Genomic DNA, 15,569 nt, shown 5'->3' on the forward strand with positions numbered 1-15,569 from the left:
TTGACCTGAGTTAAAGAGGGGGGAAAAAAAATCACATGTGCGTTTTGCAAGTGTTCAGTGATGCAAGAGTGCCAGCACAATGTTTAGTTTTTCTCAAATACTGAGCAAATTTTGTGGAAAATAATCACAGAATTACAAAATTACAGAATCACAGAATGGTTTGGGTTGAAAGGGACCTTAAAGATCATCTAGGTCCAACCCCCTTGCATGTGCAGGGACCCCTTTTACTAGAAAAAATTATCGAAATGAAAGGCTCTATGATTTGTTGGTACTTTCTGTTCCATTTATGTTTAATGACACATCTGCTCCCCTTTAGCATCATGAAACAAAGACTACTCAGATGAACTTAGTCATCATAATCCCAAATCTCAGTCTCCTTCAGCTAGAAAGCATAAAAAAAGTTTGCTAAGCTGCACGGTTGTCTTGCAAAGTGAAGACTTAAATTACTCTGATCTCACAATGCTGTGAAATAGCCAGAATGCCTAACTTGCTTTTCAAACAGGAAGCACATTGTTGTCTCTGCTGCTGTTATTATTGGGAGGGACCAGATTGTGATCACTGTTTCTGATATGGACAACTGTTCACAAGGGAGACTGGAGAAAACACGTGAAAAGGAAAGAAAAAAATCATTAAACCGTGGTAACATCCAAATCCATCCCATGTGAAAACTTGCACTTTTCGTGAAGCACCAGGGTATTAAATGAGAGTTTGATCTTTTTGTGTGTGCTGGGCATTTCAAAGTGCTGCATCTCAACTCAAATGAAAACTCCAGTGTGTATTGTGCTGAAATAGGAGACAAGGTTAAGCAAATTCTAAGCCGATGAACAATTTCTTTGCATGAATCACTTCTGTGAATTGTCATGGAGATACAGCCACTTGGCCTGTAGGACAGACACATTTATCAGCATTAGCAGTATAATGGAAGGCAGGCTTTGAAAGATGATCTCTTGAGACAGCAGGTTTTATCATTGTTGGTAGGTCATGTGGACATATGTGCAAGTATCTATGGAAACTTCATTTCAGTCTCTGGAGCACCACTATCTTTCACAAGCACTGTTTTGTTATAACCCCTAATAATGGCAAACAAATCTAGAAGCAAACATGACTGACTTTAATTGTTCACTCAGATGAGGCTACTAAAAAAAAGAAATAAAAATTTTACAAAACTAATTACGGCTCAGCAATCTGAGGCAATGATTTGATTTCTACAGCACATTGGGAACAGTGTCTTTTATGTTACCTAGATTTATTTTGCTCCATTCTACTTAGATATATACTACTTATATCTTAATTTCAGCTATTAATAACTAAACAGCCACAGGAGAAATTGGCTGTATACTTCTGAACTCTATCAGCTTTCTTACTGATTCTGCTGGGTGCAGGTTGGGATTTTAATATAGTAAATGGTAAAATAATTCTCTTAAATGTTAATAACATGATTGAGGTAAACAATAGTCAAAGTGTCTGTCAATATGTGGGCTTCAGGATTCAAACACAGCTGCAATCAGTTGATCAGCTGACTGACTAAAATTCTGGTCATCTTGTTTCTGGCACCAGAAATGAGCTTTCTATGAATATCATCAAGGTGCATATGATCAATTAGAAGTAGAGTCTCTAGAAGATGGGCTTTCTTTCCTCTCTATTGCCTGCTCACATACATACACCTCCTATTCACACATGTATTTGCAAATTGCTTTTCTCTTTATGACTTGAAACTGCAAATTAAATATCAGATTAAAACCTGGCAAAACACCATGCAGCCTCCACTGGAGTCACTCTGAATCTTGGTTGCTCTGGCTGGATAAGGCTGTATGATTAAAGCATCATCTTTGCTCAGGGTTGCACAATACCTGAACTCTGTTTTTCCTATCATCGAGAATCAGTTTATCCCCAGCTACAGGCTTTGCTTTTAGGGAAATACAAGGATCACAAGCCAGACCAGTGCTGCATGTCAGAGCTCACAGGTGCAGTGATCACTCCAGTTTATTTATTTATCTGTTAATAGCTTGGAAATAATGATATCTGACATTTTCCTTATTCTGTCTTTGTAATCCAACATTCTTCCCTGTGCTTCTTTGGCTGTAAGTGCCCAGCCATCAGTGGCGCTAGCTGGCAGCTCGCAGCTCCCTGGCTGGACCACTGCCCATGTGGAAGGGCCAGCCTGCCTGCAGATCTCACCATAGCTGGGAGCACTAGGGGCCAGCTCCTCCCCCGGGGTCAGGGAGCCGTGCAGCCTGACACTCACTGCATTTCAAACAGTATAAATAACAGTCACCCAGGCGCACTTGGGACTCAGCATTTTGAAGCTTTGAAGAAAAGGGAAAGGCTTTGCTGGGTTTGGGCTCAGGGCCCCAATGTTTTTGCTCGGCATCACTGCATGACTCAATGGATCTGCAGAATTAGCATGTTATCAGGGCAGGACAAAACAACCATTAACTTCTTAAAACAGCACTACTTTATTGCTAGGTTTCATCTATGAAAAAAAAAGGACCACATTTGTAGGTTTTGTTTTTTGCAAGAGCTGAAACAAATGAGATTTCTTTCACTGAACAAACACAAGCCTCACACAAAACAACAGAGCTGATGGAGGTTAATCTCGCCTACTAAATATGGATCCCATCTGGAAAGGTGAGAAAGCTCTAGATCTTCCCTGCTTCTCTGCCAGGGACCATGACTACTGAAAATCCCATTCCCTGGACAGCTTTTTTTCCAAAGGAAAAGAATGGTCAGGAGAGATTTATCAGCCAGATCTAAGCATGCCAGAAGGGTAGGACTCCAACCTTCATGCATCTGTCCCTCTGAAACTTTGTGTACAGAAATATCAGTGATTTCTTGATCAGTTGAAACAAAGCAGAAACAGCAAGAAAGCGAGACACCCACACAGGCAAGTAGAGTTTTGACATATTAGGCAAAATAAGGAGAGGCCAAATCACCAAAAATAAGAATAGTTCATTATTAGTTAAATCAAAAATGAAAAGAAAGGGGGAAGGAGGGCAGGGAGAGAATAGTCTTTCTGTCTTTTTGGAAGAACAAGAGGCTCAAATCTTAAGGGCTAAATAAGGGCTGTGGTAGCCTGACTGTATTACGCATCCAGTATGTGGATGCTTTCCTGAAAAACATATGTGGGGCAGGCCGTACAGAAAGAAAAGAAAGAAAGACAGTGCAAAAATGTTCTATCAGTCATGGTGCTTCTCATGGACTTTAGAGACTGTTAAGGATAAATGGGAATTAATGACCACTGATAGTGATTGTTTGCATGCAATAGCACCACAGCTCTGCATGGCTCTTCAGAGGGATGTTAATGGGCATAAGAAAAAAACCAGAAAGAAAATATCCAGATCCCTCCCTGCAGAGCCGGCAGTCTAATTTAGACAAATGTAGAACGTGGAGATAAAGAAACAAAACTCAAAGGAAAGAACTTAAAGTGATTCTGCAATGTAAATGATGTGATGAGAATGAAGAGCTGATCAAAAATTCCCAAATACGATATTTCTTTTCTGGCAAGGAGACACAAAGATAGAGTGAGACCAACGCCATCTCCTCTACCACCACCACCGGCTCAGAGGAGCTGCCAGGCAGAAGATGGGTAAGCAGTATTGGGGTTGCAAGTCTGACGACAGGGCAGTACAACCAGCACCCAAGCATCCGGCTGAGTGCCAGCATTCCTACCTTGCGCTGGAGAACCACTTTTCTTTGTGTTTTGGCTGGTGCCTGGTACTTTCCAAGAAGCTCCGTTTTGCAATTCTGCTGAATAAAAACTTTTCCTTCAGTACTGCTAGAGGTGGGTAAGCGCTACTATGAGTTCTGCTTTTACACAGCTTCAAGACAATCAATTTCACAGGTAGTTTTTACTTGGTGTGCCTGCAGTGGGTGCGATGTTCCAGCTAATATTCATGATGAGCTAGCTCTCAGTAAGTAAAAAGACCAGTCTTGTCACATGCTGCACGTATCTGTGAGTATGAGGATGCACAGAACCTAAGTCAGTTTGTGGCTGCTTCTCACAAAACACGTAGCAGGGATCTGAACTTATGTTAGGTACTTAGGGTTAGGTTGTTGCTGAAGAGTAGCATTTTGAACCTCCCGGGCTGTGTCTGTACCTATCCTGGGTCATGGCCCAGGACCTAGCAGCTGTTTGACCAGGTTAGGCACTTGCTGTGTGCGCTCTGGTCTCAATCAGCACATGCTTCTAATTGGATACCAGGGTTTGGAAACAGCTCTGAGTAACACGTGAGAGTTGCGAGATAGCTGGGACATGCTCCTATAGGCTGGGCCACGTCAGTATACATAGTATTGTTTCTCAGACTTTCCTACCCTAAAGAGTTGCTGAAGAAAACGGCTACCTTGCATACTGCTGTTGCAATGGTTTTCATTTTCAAGCCTAAACCCTCTCCTTTCACAAATTATAATGTGTGTATACAGCATAAAGGTTGGGTTTTTTTCCCTAGGCGGTTTCCCAGACCATTTCCCCGTGTTGTGAATGGTGTAGGGCTGACCCATGGTTACTTGGCTAATTTTGTGAAGTCATTTTTAGGGCTTTCCACAGCGAACTACAGCTGCTTTTAATGCCTGGATTTGGGTGGAGGAAGCAAACAAAAGGAATCCATTCCCTCTGCACTGCGCTCTATTTCCAGGAATGAGTAAAGGAAGGACAGTGCCACCCACAGACCCCAGTGGACACAACCGTGCCTTCATGTAAATTCATCTGCAATCTGCACGTGTGTGGGCATATATATATATATTTCATCCATGTATTTTACAGACTTGCAGAAACATAAACTCTCTGACCTGACTGACAACTTAAACAATTCTCCATTGCAGGCGCTGCAGGAAATGCTGCCCAGTGCCCCATTTTAAGGTCTGATTCAGCTGTGCTTCTATAGGCTGAGTGGGGAAGCTCGGTCTGCTGTGTCCCTGGAAAGCAAGCTGCAGCCTTCGGTCACCCTGAGCCCCATGTCTGTCCACTCAGCTGTCCGCTCTACCCACTCAAGTGCAACCTATTGTAATTATTTATTATGTTTATTACTACAAATCAATGGATTTGAAGACTCCATCTACTCAGAGACAGCCTGCAGGTCTTGGCTGTGTACACTCAGCCTGCTGAGGGGCAGCAGGGGAGGTGCAACCTTTCTCTAAGGAAGGCACAATGTCGGTCTTGGCTCCTTTCCCAGCAAGAAGAAACACTATCCCCATCTCTCTGGCTATAAACAGTAACCATACGGCTGCTGGGAAAAGCTTTAACTCCTACAGTCAGCACAAAAAGCAGAGGAAACTGGGCAGACCACTTTCCTGAGAAGGACCAGCCTCCGGGATTTTAATAAAATGGGTGTGCAAAGTGAGGCTGAGTGGGTAGCTTGGGCTCTGTCTTGTGTCCTAGCTTGGGGGAGCACAAGTTCGTGGGCTGCCCCTCGACACCAGAGACATCAAACCCCAGGCTGTGCCACGAGAGTTCGCGAGGTGCCGTTGCTGTGTGTGAACTGCATTCCCAGCCGTGATGCTGATTAGCACAAACTCTTTGGCACCGCATGTAAATTTATTTAGTCCCTAAGCTGTGATCCAATTACTTTGCGAGGCAAGGTGATTTTCTCTTCTGGTAGAAAACTGCAGCCTGAATCTATGGATACAAGCACAAGGAGCCCAAGAAACTGCATGGTTTAGAGATCGCACTTGTGTCCTAAATTGCTTCTACATTATCTCTGGGAGGTCTCAGTAGATTAAGGCCTAATTGCACTCTAGTTAATGTGCCTGATGGCCCTGTCAACACCCGTAAAAAGAAATTCTGAGTTTGATCATGTGATTTTGCTCAAAATTGCACATTCATGAAAACCATACCTGGGTAAATGCCTTTTTTTCTTTGTGCATTTCTCTGCTGCCTCTTCTCTTCAGGGAGCTCTGCAACAGAAGCAATGCTGAGTTATTGATAAGCAAAACACAAAGCTGCAAGTTTGGTAGGGTTCACTACTATAAAACTAAATTCGGAAAAAGCAAGAATATTCTCCTGAGCAGCTGGGGATTGGATTTTTTTGTAATAATCACTAAAATTCCAGGATGATCAGTGCCTTGTCAGTGAATTTTTCAATGCACAAAATTTCCCATCAAAAGACAAAGGGAACAAAATTAGTTGAAAGTTCACAGAGGAAAAAAACCGCCCTCTTTTCTTCTCTGGACCACCACAATTTTTGACAAAGCTTTCTTTTTGCATGGGACAATGATTTATGTTTGATTAATCTAGGGCAGAGGTCCAAGAATGTTACTAACGGTGGATGTGAAACACATTGTGGAAACCTCAGAGGAAAGCAACTCCTTGAAAAAAGGGAACGACATGCATGTTTTAAACCAAGTGGTGTAACATCATTGGTCAATCCATGCTAGCAAATGTACTGAGGAGCCTAGATAAAGACCAGGTGATTCTCCAGGTATTTCTGAATTTAAGTTATAAATTTGATTTAATTGGCTTTGCAATTCTTTATATCCCTTTGTAAGCAGTTTTTTTGAGACATGGAAATGATGTCATCACCACTGCTTGGTTTTCAGAAACCTCTTAGCACCCAAAGGGAGAAGGACAGTTTTCCTAAGAAGTGGAAGGTGGAGCACCACAAGGATATTATCAATGTCTGCACTGACTTCTGTCTTGGGATGAAGCTCATACCAGTGTGAGCTGGGTCTATCTAGAAAAGGCATAAATTTTACTTTTGTAGGTTGAAGTATCAGAGAGGAACGATAGATATTACACACAAAAAAGTGGGAAGCTAGAAACTGCAGCCATTTGAATTCAAAGCTGTCTGTATTGCTTTGTCTGTGCCCAGAGCCTGAAGGATGATACTCCCCAGCAATCACCCTGACATTGTGGCCTCTTTTATTTATTTCTTCTGTTTGTATTTGCTCTGCACAGACAATCTCCAGCTGAGGTGAAGCCCGGGCCATCACGGGCCTGTCCACAGTGTGCCTGCCCTCCAGCCCATGCGATGGAGAAGCGTGCCTGGCCCAGCACCAGCTCCCATATCCAATGGGCTAAATCCCAGTCTCTGTAACCCACACTAACCCAGCCCTGCAAAACATGGGCCCAGCAAAGAGGAAGGGAAAGCAGGGAGAGGCATCCTGTCAATTAGCTAAGTCCAGTCTCGTGCCTGGCTGTTAGCTGGCAGAAAACACAATGTGAGCTCAGGGATGGGAGCACACACCCTAAGCAAATCCTAACCAAAAGCTTTCCATGGATTTGTGGTTTCCGACTGTTAAGCTATGCAGCTACTGCAAATTATAATTATTGCACACTAAGACAAATCTCTCCTTCTGCTCTTTGTTATACACAGTTAAGTAGTTAAAACCCATTCATACACGGCACCATATGCCCAAGACATATTACAGTTTATTTTTGCTAATCTGCTCTCTACTTTAATCCAGTGATTTTCTATAACTAATGAAGCTGAGTAAGAGAAATGGTTTTTTTTCTGGATACTGAAACAGTTTAATGAGAAAAAAAAAATACTTCAAACACTAAAAACATCACATGAATCACAGAATCATAGAATCCTATGAAAACCTGTTACACAAGCTTAGCCAGGATAAACAGTTACTGTTTTCTCTTTTTTTTTAAATGTGGTGTTATTCTGGAAGCAGACGCGCAACTGAAAGCAGTCACCAGTCAGCAGCATCATGCCCCTGTGTGCAAGAATGCTCACTATGCTTGAAGAGATATGGGGCATAGCCCTGGCCCTCGTACTCACTGCTTTTCCATGTGACTTCAAGCAAGACTAGCTTGAGCAAAAGGAGGCTGTCTGGTTACTGCATTTAATTTGGAAGCCCTTAGAGTCAGGGATGAGTCTACTAACTTCTGCAGAGGCCTCAAAGCACAATGTAGCAAACAGCTACCAGTCATGCTAGAAATGCAAAACATGGTGCCATATCCTAAAAACCCCTTGCTCTTACCTGCAGGTTAAAGGTTACATTTAGACACATCCAACTTGAGAAGGGGATATAAATGCATTAGCTGCAGTGTGCAAGAGAAAGCAATAAAGCCTTTGCTCTATTGTACAGCATAATAAGGGGAAGGGAATTAAAATTTAGGTAGGAGACATGGATCACAGACTGAGAAACAGGCAGGTAGTGATCTAGTTTTCGAAGCCGTAAGGTCTACTCCTCAGTGAAAAAACTGATTTCACAGACTGAGACTAACAAGTTTGTAACATATTGCCATAAATAGGGTGTTGCTGTAAGCATTTTCACACTGTCCTGTTTGGATTTGCATAAGAACAACCTTGCGATCAGTGCTCGGCTGGGAGATTGTTTTATATTTCCATAAGACAGAGACTCAACCTTAGGCTGAGTCTGTCCTTGTTGTAAGAAACAGAATGGAATATTTACCTCTGGGGAGTACCAGTGTATTACAGGGAGAAACCTCCCGGCCTGTAGTCAGTGGAGGACTAGAAACACAGGCATGGCAACAAGAGGCTGCTTGGCCCAAACCCTCTAAGCCCTATATAAGAGCAAGGAAAGATCTCCATTTCACCACTGTGGGACCAGGCTGCACATATATATGAAACACCAACCAACATACCTGATATTTTGGTTGGACTAAAGGCAGAGGGTGCAACTGCAAAAAGCAGCAGGTAGAATGTGCTAAAAGCTCAAATGATTTAAAATGTAAAATGGTGCAATAAAGGAGCATTTTAATTTGAGGTACAGATTGGCATGACAAGCTGATATGAATTCATGCTATAAGAAACATTTCCATACTACTTTTTATAGTCAAGAGACCAACCAGAGATGGCCGTCTACCAAAAAGCCTTTCAATGATGGATGGTTAAGCAAGGTTTTATTAGTCCTTTGTTTAACCTAGTCTGTGAAGAAAGAGATTACTCACTGGGTATTTTCTACCTCTACAGTTTCACTGCAATTTGTCACCGTACCTCTTGGCTACCAAGGAGATCTAATATATGAGGTAATAAATTGCCCAGTGTTTTAAAAGCTAAATTTCCCAAAAGATTATTGGATGTAGTGACTACAATAATACCAACAGGAAGAGACACAATTATTTTCCTTTCCCTAGGAGCCTAGCATGGGCAGGAAGAGATAATTTGTGTCTTTTTGTGAATTCCATTTTTAAAAGGTCTAAGAAGTCCTGCAAACTGATGAGTGAGAGCGAGACCACCCACATAGGGAACAGCAAGCAGGAACCAATGCACTGGAATTAAAGGTTGATCAAGACATGGTAATAAAGTTTGAGTTAAAAGCAATCACACATGTAAATACATGATATGCCCCAAGTTTTCATACTGAGGTAAGTGCTGAGTAGGATGAGAATAGAGCTGCGAACAGGCAGCAGTGAAGAAGGACTTGGAAAATTAGGAGAGAGAACCAGAGTCTCTAACAGCTGCTAGCCTGTCACTTTATTCACTGCTATTAAGAGAGGCAAGTAATTTTTGGTGCATTCTGGCATTTGCAGGCAAGCGTGGGCTTGCTATCATATGCACATCAAACTGAACCTGCAAAATCAAGTAGTCAGCCATTGAAGTGGCAATGTCTGCAACTTAAAAACAGAGAGGCTGGCTTGAAAAGTCCATCCCTGAAGGCAATTTCTATCACTGTGATGTGAGGAATTATGCACAGCATCACTTGGGCTTTTAAGATGTATAAATAATGTTCTGTGCACACCGATGGTTTGCTACAGATTGCTTTGAAATGGATAATCACAATTTTCACTTGCATTCATTAGAAAATATTGTCGGTGAGAGATCTGACACTACTTAGAAAAAAAAGATAGGCACAAGTAACCAAATCCACTTGCTCTAAATACAGCGGTAGGTGAAGCAGACTGCTTTCAGATTACAGGTATAATAGCAAGGCTAATAGCATCAGATTTACACACTGTCATTTCTTCATAAGAGGTAACTTCTTGCTAAGTGTTGAACACTCTCATGGTCAAGAATGAACAAAACATCCAGAGACACATAATCTGCCCCACGGTACATGACTCATTGGGAGATCTTGCTGATGGACCAACTCTTTCATAGCAGCTGCTCTCCAAGAAAGACCAGTGATTTAAGTGAAGGTAATTCTGCTTGGCGTGAATGTGAATCGGAAGAAAACCAGATCCACTTGTAACAGATGGTCAGAAGGTGGATTTATCCCCAAGTGATGTAAGTGTTCATTAACTGCATTACTAATCCCTGCTCAGGAACGCCTCACTGCAAGCGTTTTCCAGGCACTGTGCAGGACCACATGGGAAGATTATGGCAAAGGATGAAAAAAGCAGAGGATCTCTGTGCTTCCCCTTCACACAAATCCAGCTCCACTGGCTACTGCTTGCAGTTTCCCTCTCAACTTTTTGCAGCTTTGAACTTGCCAGACCTTGACATTGAGGGGGTGCATGATTCCTCTTCATCTCACTGCTTCACCCATAACCCCACTTGCCCAGCCTCATAGATAAAGAAAAAAACCTTTATGCAGAGCTCTGTCACTCTCAAACATGACCAGAACCTGTTTCTTTAGGAGCAGCAGCTTTCAGCTATCACAAGAGGTAACGGGTTCAAACTTAAACAGGGGAAGTTTAGATTGGATATAAGGAGGAAGTTCTTTACTGTGGGGGTGGTGAGGCACTGGAATGGGTTGCCCAAATAAGCGGTAAATGCTCCATCCCTGGTGGTGTTCAAGGCCAGGTTGGACAGAGCCTTGGGTGACATGGTTTAGTGTGAGGCGTCCCTGCCCATGGCAAAGGGGTTGGAACTGGATGATCTTAAGGTCCTTTCCAACCCTAACTATTCTATGATTCTGTGATCACACTGCAGCTTTCTGAAATCTTCTTCCTGGTACTGTTATTCCCGTGTGGTGAAAAGGAAGCATTTCCCACTTTTGTAGCAACATACCTTTTTTAATAATAGGCCAGAGTAGCTTTCCGTTCTTTCTTAAGGCCTGAAGCATCTCTAAATTCCAAGTATCCAACTGAAATTTTGCTTTGTTGCTATCCCATGCTTTTGTATTACAACAGCTACAAACTGAATGTGCAGTGAGTTTTTTCCATGTGGGCTTTCATATGCATCTACGGGATGGTTAATGGAAATGGAAAATACAATGAAATTCTAATTTCTTTTCAATTGCTGTAGGCCCTTGAAAAAGATATCTCACTGAGCCCTGATAAAGCTAGGTTTGACGCAAGTGATCTATATCTGCATTCATTCCCATGTGTGTTTCATTTACTAGAAACCTCTAAACACTGCGATATTCATCATTCACATGACCTAGCAAAGCAAGCCATGTCTGAAATATCATAAGCATTACAGTTCAGGATAAAAGCCATCCCTTGAGTAAAAAAGCAGAAAGCACACTAGCTTTCAGCACCAGCTTAAATTTCCCTAACGCTGCGTTACTCTATTGTGCTAAGCTTATGAATAGGGGCTTTGGAGGAGCCTCTTTCTTTTGCCTCTTACTACTAACACACATCACCGTCTGTCTGTCACAGCTTCCTAGTGCCCTCTGCATGCAGACCGATACTATCGTGATATTAGGTAGCTTGGTGTTTACAAATAACTTGGTGTGACAGGTCTGGGAGCATGCTGTGGGGAGGGCAGCAGCAGGGCTGCACCTGCTGTCTGAAGTTCTCGGGTGGATGTGAGACAGCTGAGCCAGCTCTGCATTCAGATCACAAAACACCATGTCACCTAATATTTGGTCAGCGGAGGTTGACAAGAGGACCTGAAACCACTATAATAATTCATATTAATAAGATATTGAGTAAATAATTATAGTAATAAATGGTAAAAAATTACATCCCAGTGATGTAATAATTGTTATTAATGTAATAAGTGAAATCCTGTGACAGACAGCTGAGATTCTATATTCTAAGAGTTCTATCACTGATCTATGCCGTGCTTCTGCTCAAACACTTTTCTTAGTCAGTTCTTAAATTCACTAAAATGTATTTAAAAGTCCCTGTCTGTACCATTTTGGTAAGATCCAAATTACATCATGTGTCACAATATATAAAGAAAATTATAACACTAGGACCAGACTTTCCTTTTTATTTTGGGTTCTATTTCAGGTGAAGAAAACCAGAAAGAAGCAAGGTAGATCACAACAGACAGCACTGCTTCTCCCCCTCTGGCTAACACCAGTGCTGTGATGCTGATGTGCCAGGAGCAAACTTGTCTCTCCAAGCCTTGTCACCTCTCCATTTGCACAGCTATTAAACATGAGTCCCCCACGCTGTGCCTGTCTCTTAACCCCCACATCACACTTGCTGACAGCCCTCTGCTGTGGCACCACCTCACTTCCAGCCCCTGCGCCAGAGGAGGAAACTACAGCTGTGCATCACTGCACTCCTGCCAGACAGGAGAAGCAGCAGCAGCAACCAGCAGCAGGGGGTTGCTGCCAGGCCTCTACTTCTCCATCTCCCACCATATAATGCCCGTAATGCTCATGGTAAGGTATGCTAGCTGGACTACTCTCCCTGTTGGCACAGGAGGCAGGAGCAGCACCCTGAACTCCCCTGCATCAGCTGAGCTGCAGCCACTGAGCACCAGTCTGCTCCTTGTCTCTGCAAACGGGCTGGAAGCCACCGCAGCTTGCACCCCCTTTTGGAAAGAGCTCGTTCAAGAGCCATATCTAACCTGAATGGTATGTGCTGCACTGACACTGCCTGAGCCCTGTAATTGCCTCATTAGCGTTACACCATAGCAGACAGCCCATGAAAAATGTGCTGGGCACTATATACACAGAGAAACAGACCTATCCTGAAATGGCTTGCCAGTAATAGTACTCATCCTCAGCCACAAAACCCTATGCAATGATACAGGCCCAGGCACAGCTTCAGCATGCTGAGAGAGAAATAGTGTCTCCCTCTATTGCTGGGAGTGCAGGCACCCAGCCCCACAGCCAGTGCTGCTGGCTGGGGCTCTCTTCTCCAACTCTCTGGACAAAACAGAGGTTGCAAAACTCCTGGAGAACACAAACAACTTGTATGACCCTTTTAAGCCTTTTTTTGCTCTTGTGACAACACTTACTGCAGCAATCTGGGCAAACTAGACAACTGCTAGGGAAAGCAAACCCTTGGAAACAGCCCCTGACATACCCGCTCTTCCATCTAACACTCACATCACATTGCTTGGCATCGCCCCAATGCTAAACACAGATTGCCTGAAAACAGAGGTGAACTGCCCTCCTCACCTCTTCTCCCTGAAAAAATGCTTTGAAACCCAACTCATTTCAGAGGGACTGCAGCAAGTGTACTGCTCTCATGTCACAGCTGGGAGCTGCTGGTGAGCAACTGGCCTCGGCTGGCTTTACAAAATAGGACTGTAGGCCAGGTAGTGTTCAGAGAAGGGATTAGGAGTTTACATTCCCAAAGGAAGACAACATAAGAGCATTTTCTGCTGATCAGTGCGCACTCAGCCAGGCATTTCCTGTAGCAGAGGTAATCTATTACAGGCATAAATGTTGGTGTTTGGGTTTTTTTTCTTCAGAAGACTAAGAACGTGACACATGCACAGGGATGGCTACCTGATCTCCAATTGCAGAGACAGAGCTTGCTCATTCTCTGCCACCAAAAGCATTTAGGGAGCAATGCTACATAACTGGTGGTCCCAATATCAGAACAGCCATCAGCACACTGGGCAAACTGGAGAGTTTGACAGCGATGAGATGAAACAGAGCTAGACAAGATTTGGACAGTGGTGGCAAAGAAGAGGAGGGCTGTTGAGCCCACCCCTCAGCTCATCATACTAGGTCAGGAGGTTACTGTAGCAATTTATGGCACTGGGAGAGGAAGAAAACACACAGCTCTGCAATCTCTATAACGTGCACAGTATAGATGTAAAGAACAAAATTCATGGCATCTAAAAAACCTAGATATTTTCGGAAGTCTTTTTGAAGAGGAAGGTATTCAGAACTGCACAACATCTGTGCTTTCTGCGCTAATAGATCAACAACTACAGGACTGTTTTTCATGTTGGGGATGGAAAGAAATATTTTCTTTGAGCAGACAACTATAAGCACAAGCATACTCAATCTCTCTGGATTAGCGTAACCTGCGGTTTCTATAAAGTATTAAATGAAATTCTAAAGAAGCAGAGAGATTAAAGGCCAACTGCAATGATCCCAAACGAACGTGTCCCAGATAGTCTTTGTAATCCTTGGTTGCCCATCTATTATTTCACAATTTTAAGGACACTGCACTCTGAAAGCGGGGTTTATAAAAATAGAGCTAAAAGACAGCAAGTTCACACTTCAGTAGCTTCAACCTCAGATAGCTGCTACCTTTTCCTATATGTCATTCAGTGCATACAGCCATTTACCGATGGGTGATGGGTCACTCCCAAGACATGCATATTCAGCAAATCATGGGAGTCACAGTTCAAGCACAAATAAAGTTAGTTCTGCTACAATGAAGAAAGCCATCAATTATAGGAATTAAATTGAAGCCAGAGCATAACACTTGTAATTAAGAAACAGTGAAGGTCAGGCCAGGGCAAGGCACAGGTGAGAAAGGGGCAGAACTCCTGCAAGCACACCAGCCCCATGGTAAGCTGTAACAAACAACGCTCCAGAAGCAGCAATGCAATGTCCACCCGCTTTCCCAACACATTCTGTGGGGCAAGAGCTATCCTTATGGGAGAAAAGTGCTAGGCTACCTATGAGCCCCACTGCCACTGGAAATGGCCAGGAGGGAAAGCAAAAGGAGAGAGCGTGATTGCAAAAACTCCATTTCCTCAATAAAGCCAGTCTATAAAGACACGTCAGCAGCAATCCTGTAAATACCAAATGAAAAATTCTACGTGATGGATATAGCCTTACAAAGATGTGCTTGGAAAGGAATATGACAAGCCCAAGCAGGAACACAGTGCTTTAAACACCAAAATTGAAAACACACAGAATATAAAGACACCAGAGATGTTCACAGCAAAATATTCCTGTGTGAAGCAGGACATGATTTGGGTGGGTGTTTGGGTTATCCTTAACCATTTTGCCTGCTCCTGGGGCTGGGTCATGATTCCCTGGGAATCCATTCCCACTGCTTTCAGGGAGCTGTGGTGACTCTGTAAGTGTGCAGCGGCTGCATTCTCCTGTGCTGCTTTGAAGCCTAAACGACCTGCTGCAGCTCCTTGCTGAAGTTCATGGTCACTGCCTCCAGATACCCAGGGATGCTTGGACTCCGAGGACCAAAGCTCAAAATGAAAGGCATTGTGTATTACTGGGTCTTATTCGGGGAAGGGAGACCTGGGAAAGGATCTTCATGCTCTCAGACCTTTGAGAGTAGCTCTTAGAGATGGGTGAAAGCATGGGCTGAGATAATGGCTCTTGGTCTGCTCTGTAGCTCCTGGGAAGGACAGATGGCTTTCCCATCCCTTGGTGTCAGAGCTCACCAAGCCTCCCCACTGCAGTTCCTCAGTACTTTGGGCACTGGTTTCTGGGGAGGTGATGGTGCTCAGAACCTGCCCAAAGGAGGAATTCACAGCTTCAACTTTGTAGGTGTTCATATCTCTCTCTTTGCAGCCTATTTGAGTCCTAACTTTGCAACAGCAGTTAGGCCCCAAATTAAAATAAAATTATGCTCAATAACAGCTAATGTTTCCATTCCCCTG

At 43.3% G+C, this 15,569-nt stretch overlaps 1 protein-coding gene across 1 annotated transcript in view; it reads right to left on the bottom strand.

Moving 5' to 3' along the window:
- The window catches only part of MTCL1 (microtubule crosslinking factor 1), a gene marked incomplete at its 3' end in the record, with an annotated part of 96,300 nt that overhangs the window by 44,146 nt on the left and 36,585 nt on the right, over window positions 1-15,569 (bottom strand). Inside the window, exons 3-4 of the mRNA XM_080611184.1 lie at window positions 5,830-5,889; window positions 3,670-3,744 (exon numbers count right to left, since the gene is read on the bottom strand). Of these exons, the coding sequence (XP_080467310.1) occupies window positions 3,670-3,744; window positions 5,830-5,889 (135 nt within the window). The remainder of the gene's footprint in view (window positions 1-3,669; window positions 3,745-5,829; window positions 5,890-15,569) is intronic.

This window comes from Psittacula echo, assembly GCF_963264785.1.
Source record: "Psittacula echo genome assembly, chromosome: 2".
Classification (NCBI taxonomy): Eukaryota; Metazoa; Chordata; class Aves; order Psittaciformes; family Psittacidae; genus Psittacula; species Psittacula echo.